This window comes from Triticum aestivum, chromosome 4D, assembly GCF_018294505.1.
Source record: "Triticum aestivum cultivar Chinese Spring chromosome 4D, IWGSC CS RefSeq v2.1, whole genome shotgun sequence".
NCBI classification, from domain to species: Eukaryota; Viridiplantae; Streptophyta; class Magnoliopsida; order Poales; family Poaceae; genus Triticum; species Triticum aestivum.
The window spans coordinates 97694469-97701169 of NC_057805.1; the positions used below are offsets into that span (position 1 = coordinate 97694469).

Sequence of the window (6701 nt, forward strand, 5' to 3'; positions counted from 1 at the left end):
AATTCCAACAGCCGATATCTGCACGATTTCTTTACAGGCAAGACATCCTTTCTTTCTGGTGGGGAATTAAAATCTCGAGAACCAACTGCAATAATATTTGCCCATGATTGGTTATCCTGCTCATTTTAATAGTATGCAAGTACATATATGTTGCCGTGTTGGAAAATGGCAGGTCAGTGTGTGTGGACAATGTCCATGCAGCAACTACATTGATAAATTTCTCACGCGTCTTAATCTTTTGGAGTACATTCGTTATGAGAGTTAAGCCTAGAAGAATACAGTGGAGGAGAATTTTTAATTAGTTCCACGTACTGCTTGTGCTTGCTTTAGTCGGCTAGCAACCACCACAAATACTAGTCCTTGAAAAGAAATATGGAAGCGAGCATCACACCATCCTCCTCCCTCCCTTCTCCCGGACATCTTTATATCCTCACGCAGCGCACGGCAATGGCGACCTTGCTGCCACCACCACCACCATTGCCAATCCGAAGGGAAGGGAGGAGGAAGCATGGACTGCTGCATCTGCGGCCCCATGGCCGCCATCTACAGGCCTCCGAGGAACACCATATGCTCCCCGTGCTACGAAGGCTCCAAGGCCATCATCGCCTTCCTCAATGACGGCGACCACGCTGCCGGTGACGGCCAGGGCGACCGTGGCTTGGTGACCCCCCGCGGATTGATCAAGCACAGCGACAGCTCCACCAAGGCAAGAACTCTCAAATTTATTGATCCTCATGGTCTCCAATGTTGCATATCAATCGTGTATACTTAAGCTGTCACGAACTGTGATGGAGCTCTGCATGTAAAGCAAGATACTTAAGCTGATGTCCTATGGCGAAATATCGTTTCCATAGAAACACGAAAGACCTGCTTCTGCATGCGACGGGCTCCTTAATTAGTTCGTCCATCGTGGTTTGTTTGTTCTGCCGTCACCGCCAGTACTATCTTACCGACCGGCGAGCCGCATGTCTCCGTCACGGAATTGCATGCATGTCTGAACAGAAAAGTTTGGTCGGTGAGAATGACACCTGACGCCACTCTCATGATTGGCGCTTCTAAAGTTCAGTTTAAGTTTTAAAATGCGTAGTAATCAGTAACACCGGGAAGTCATTACCCTAAATTTTCTTTGTTTGTGATGTTGAAGCAGGGGATGAGAGAAGCATGGGAGCAGATGAAGGAGATGAGAGACAGGGAGGAGGCGGCGAACCAGCGGGCCGGGTTCCTCGAGCAGGGCTTCGGGGCGGCCTGGATGGAGGGAGCCCACACCGACATCCTCGTCAAACCTGGAAATGGGCCGCCAATCCCGGCCCACAAGGCCATACTGGTGAGCCGCCTTCCTTTGTGTCCATCATCACCGCCGGCCCTTTGCGGTTTAGGCCCTGTGATGAATAAACAAATAATTAACCCCGGCCGTGCATTGCGTGCAGGCGGCGAGGTCGGAGGTGTTCCACCACATGCTGTGCTCCGACGAGTGCAAGGCGGCCCCCGCCGGCGGGTGCGTCTCCCTCCCGGAGCTCGCCCACGACGAGCTCTCCCTCTTCCTGGCCTTCCTGTACACTGGGACCCTCGACGCTGCTGCGTCGGCCACGGCGACATCGGCGTCGGAGCGACGGCTGCACGCGCTCCTGGTTGCGGCGGACAAGTACGACGTGCCGTTCCTGGGGCGGGCGTGTGAGGCGCGGCTGGCAGCGGCGATGGATCCTGCGAATGCGCTGCGGACGCTGGAGGTGGCTGACCGTGTCAGCTCGGGCGGCGCGCTGAAGGAGCGTGCCATGGGCACGGTGGTGGAGCACGCGGAGCAGGTGGTGTTCTCCGAAGAGTACCACGACTTCGCCGTCAGGAACGCCGGCTTGTGCGTCGAGATCACCAGGGCGCTGCTCGCCAAGGCCGCCGGCGCCAAGAAGGCGTGAAGTGCACGTGTATATAGCTAGATGCAGCTGTTTTTTTTTCGGGCACAGAAAAGTCGTTGCATGTACACCCGTGCGATCAAATGCAAGAGTAATTCAGGCTCCATCAGTTCAGGGCTGGGCAACTTGGGACAAGACTAGTCGAGGCGTCCATCTAAAGTCTTTCTCCTCTATTCTAGAACCAAACCTTAGACGCGCCGCCGCCATTTCTCGCTGATCTGGGCCACTGGTCTGCGTGGAGGCATGGACCAGACGGAAACCCTGCCCGACGACACGCTCGCCAACGTCCTCGGCCGCCTTCCGCCGTGCGACCTCGCCGCGTCCCGCTGCGTCCGCAGGACGTGGTGTGACGTCGTCGACGCGCACCGCCTCTTGCTGCCGCACCTGCTCCCGCACTCGCTGCACGGTATCTTCATCAACTATGTTGACTACAGGCGCCCGCACTGCTTCGCGCGCCCCTCGGCGCAGAAGCCCGCGATAGACTGCAACCTAGACTTCTTGCCGGGTTATGCCCATGATTACAAGCCAATCGCCGATCACTGCAACGGTCTCTTGCTTTATCGGGGTCGGACGGACTTGTTGTACGTGGCCAACCCTGCCACAAGGCAGTGGGAAGATCTCTGCCGCAAGGGTGGCGACTACAAGTGGAACCCATACCTTGTGTTCGACCCTGCAGTCTCACCCCACTATGAGGTGTTTTCGATCCCATATGTACCCGAGAAGGTGGACCTTGCACAAGATTCCATGGAATGGCCACCATCCTCATGGATGTTAGATGTGTTCTCGTCTAGTACAAGGCAATGGTGCAAGAGGTCTTTTCTCCGCCAAGGCGAGGCTATGGGGACAGTGGCTAACGCTCGACTAGATACACTGAGGCAAGTGTGGAGTGGTGCGAGGTGGCGATATAGTGTGTATTGGCGAGGATCACTTTATGTTCATTGTCGTGGTGCATTCGTCGCCAGGTAATATATCGATCGTGATGCATCTTTGTGAAACCATCTTTTCAGATATTGTCTTAATTAGTAGTGCTTCTCTTATGTTTGAATTTTGAATTAAAATTATTGACTTATTTTATCAATGGATTGACAATTTTTGCAGATTATCTTTGTCAGATGGCAAGTACCAAGTAATTAAATTGCCAAATATTGCAGAAAGTGAACGGGAACGGTATCTTGGGAAATCAGAAAAGGGGGTGTACCTTGCAATAATGGCAGATGATACAGTACATCGACTCTGGGTTTATAACCTTGTTGAATCAAGTGAACAAACAGATTGGATGTTGAAGTATCATGTCGATCTTGAGCCATGGGCATCGGCATGGTTGGACAACCTCAAGGGGTTTGACAAAACTTGGACCTTAGATGGAGAAGGAGATGTGAAAAAAGCGCAAGAAGAAGCACGGTGTAGTCTAGAATATGACGATGAGGATGAGGGCGAGGATGATGATGGAGAAGAAGAAGAAATGCTAATGGGGGGTAATCCGGAATGGAACTCCGACAATGATAATGTTCTGGATCTTGAAGATGATAGGGGAGGCTTTTCTCATTACATTGACTTCCTTGGCTTTCACCCCTACAACGAAGTTGTTTTCTTGGGATTATCATTTAAAGTAGTGGCTTATCATTTGAAAACCTCAAAGGTTCAGTATCTAGGTAACATGCGTCCAAGTGATTACTACCTTTTACAAACAAATGGAATATACGAATCATTTCCGTACACCCCTTGCATGATTGGGGAGCTTCAAAAGCACACTTCAAGGAGTAGTCATTGAGATTATTGTTTGCCTGCAACCGTATAGGAAATGGAAAATCAATGATTGGGTTCTCAAATTTACTTTTATTAACCGTCCCTTTGAAACTGCCCAGCTGATTCATTACGTGGTCAAAACATGGGTCATGTATTATTTACACAATTCAAGGTTCAAGTCAAGTACCGATAAATGTTTGGCGGTTGTGCTTTAGATGGTTTCTTTACCTATTTGATAAACTTTTTTAGTTGCATAAATGAGTAGACTTGTACTATTGAATTCGAGTCAAATTTTGCACCGGTGTGGTATTTGCAGATATGTTGTGCAATTGTGTTGCGTACTTTCAAACTCTAAGCTTTCAATTCATTTGAATCCTTGCCGACTCACTTGGATGGACGGTTGGTGTAGGCGTTGAATTCCAATGATTTTGATGTATTATTGTACCTAAAATGCGAGCACTTTAACCGGAATGAGCAATGCAAGATACGTAGCCGCCATCTCCCCAATTTTTTTTAAGGTTCCTCCACCTCCCACCGGCTCCGCCATTAGTCTGCCTCGTCTCCAATGGCCTTAGGGTCATAGGGGCGCGGTGGATTCTGGCCCTTGTTGGTGTGAGGGCTCTGTTTTTAGTTGTTTCTTTGATTTTTGTTAGGGTTTGTGTCCTGCTCAGGAAGACGAGACGGCGGCGGCACCCTGAAGATGGAATAAAGTTATCCCCGCCTAGCCCACGTGTCAGTGGTGCGTCTAGCATCGTAAGTTGGCATGCGGATGTGCGTCTTCGGCGGATCTGCCTTTGATGGATTTGCTCAGATCTGGTCATCATTGGTCTGCATTCATGTATCTTCAGGTCGGATCCTTCTGATATACGCTACTCTTCATCAGCGGCATTTTCTGTTCTGTTGCACTGGTCCTATGGGGTCTCAGCACGGCAATTTCCTCACTGCCGACTACAATAAGTTTTGTCCGTCTCCGACGAGAAAGGGGGGAAGGGGGCGATGACGGCGGCGTGCCTTCCGCTCGCTTCAGTGCTTGTAGTCGTCACTGGGTGGACTAAGGATTTGGAGTAACTTTTATTATTTTTGTTATTATTCGATGTACTGTCATGATTGAAAATGAATAGATCGAAAAAATTCACGCAAAAAATATACCTAAAATTCCTAAATATTAGATAAGACGACACACATGAGGTGTCAAGGTGATTTTTTTACCTAGTGTAAGGTGATTCAATCACCCCGCTTTGAGTCGGCCGCGCCCTCTTAGTAGACAGGAATATTTTTTTTCTTACCTAGTGTCCAGGTGACTTCGATCACCCCGCTTCGAGTCGACGGTGTCCTATCAAGAGACAAGAAAAGAATATTTTCTTTTGAGACCACATACGATGATTCCGATAGGTGAGAGAGTTAATTTCTACCCAAATAATTGTTTTCTTTTCCTCACAACAGCAGGAATGGTTGTGCATCGTACTCCCTCCGTTCCAAATTACTCATCGTGGTTTTAGTTCAAATTTGAACTAAAACCACGATGAGTAATTTGGAACGGAGGGAGCAGCATTTAACAAAGAAAACTATCACTGTAGGGATTGGTGTCCCACGGAACTACCATTTTGGAAACTTCAACAAAAAACTACAACTTTAACCTAATCTTGTTGAAAAGAACTACCAATTTCGTTTAATGGTTGCTTTAGATGATTTAAACGTGTTTATGACAGACCATACCCACCGTCAAGGCTGACGTGGTCAGCTTGGTTAGGTTTGACCGGCACCTAAGGCGTAATGACATGTGGAACCCACCTGTCAATTATATCTCCTACCTTGAAATTTCCACTTCCCGCCGGAGTCGATTGTCATCGCAGCTCGCTGGACGAACTCCTAACGAACACCGCCATGGAGGTGTCCAAGCAGGCGTCGTGGCCCGACGACTTCCTCTGCCCCATCTCCCTCGAGGTCATGATAGACCCCGTCATCCTCCCCTCTGGCTACACCTTCACCACTATAGCAGTGAAATTGCTGACGTATTTTATCAATGAATTGGCAATTTTGCATATTACCTTTGTCGGATTGGAAGTACCAAGTAGTTAAGATGCCAATAGATATTGCAGAAAGAAAACATGATCAATATCTTGGCAAATCGGAAAAAGAACTAACACAAGCACAGAAGAGAAAGAATACGCATTGTTGTAGGCAAAAGTCTTTAAATCCACCCAACATTTCTGAAAGAAAATCAGCCGTGTCCCGCGATCTCCACGCATCCCTTCATGAGGCCAAACACCTCTCTGTCTCTAGCCTTATCCCTCGCAGGCATGCAGCGATGCACGTCCACACACGTTCTTCCATCCCCACAGACGTTGACCAGTTCGTCCTGCCTAATGGATCTCGTCGACATCTCTCTTCTACTCTGGCAGCTTCCTTGCCGCCGTCATGCCTAAACCGGCTCGCGTGCGGCATGCCCCTCTGCCACCATTCCCTCCGCTCAAGCCGACGCGCGCCGTTAGACACCACTGTTGCATCAGGCCACACACCAATGCTTTGAGGGGAGGAAAACCACCATTATGAGCTCAGCGACACCGCAGCACCACAGCGAGTCGCCGTTGCTGCCATGGAGCATCAGGAGATCGTCAATCGTTACAATCACCGGACCGCTGGGAGCATCAGTAGTGTTGCAATGGAACATCGTCGAGCCGTCGGAGCATCGCCGGTGCTGCAATGGGATTTTGCAGGATTACCTTTGCTGCGAGGAGTCGCTGGTGCTCCGATTGAGCACAGCCAGGCTGCACACTACTGCCATGGAGTTGCAATGGAGCTCGCCGGGGCTGTCGGTGCTGCGACGGAGCTACGATGGAGAATCGCTGGGGCGCCGATGCTGCGATGGAGCATCCTTGTGCCCCCGGTGCTGTGATGGAGAGGTGCTTCAACCGGCGCTCCAACGAACAGGGCGATGCACTGTTGGGTGGGGTAGTTGATGTGTTGTGATGGAGGGCTGTTCTAATTGGCGCTCCGACGAACAGGGCGCTGCGACAACTTTCAGTTTATTGGAGCACAATACTATAT

General features: G+C 49.9%; 1 protein-coding gene across 1 annotated transcript; it reads left to right on the forward strand.

Annotated features, from left to right (window-relative positions):
• Positions 1–360: 360 nt before the first annotated feature.
• Positions 361–2042, forward strand: LOC123099728 (BTB/POZ domain-containing protein At1g01640). Its single transcript, XM_044521831.1, has 3 exons — positions 361–706; positions 1148–1324; positions 1428–2042. The coding sequence occupies exons 1-3, from the start codon at positions 509–511 to the stop codon at positions 1908–1910; spliced, it is 858 nt and encodes a 285-aa protein (XP_044377766.1). The 5' UTR covers positions 361–508; the 3' UTR covers positions 1911–2042.
• The last annotated feature ends 4659 nt before the right edge of the window (positions 2043–6701 follow it).

What these genes read in the sequence shown, in the direction of transcription:
- LOC123099728 (XM_044521831.1), top strand. Translation starts at nt 509, where the DNA reads ATGGACTGCTGCATCTGCGGCCCCATGGCCGCCATCTACAGGCCTCCG. An exon ending in ACAGCGACAGCTCCACCAAG is followed by an intron (nt 707 to 1,147) that starts GCAAGAACTCTC and finishes ATGTTGAAGCAG; the next exon opens with GGGATGAGAGAAGCATGGGA. An exon ending in CGGCCCACAAGGCCATACTG is followed by an intron (nt 1,325 to 1,427) that starts GTGAGCCGCCTT and finishes CATTGCGTGCAG; the next exon opens with GCGGCGAGGTCGGAGGTGTT.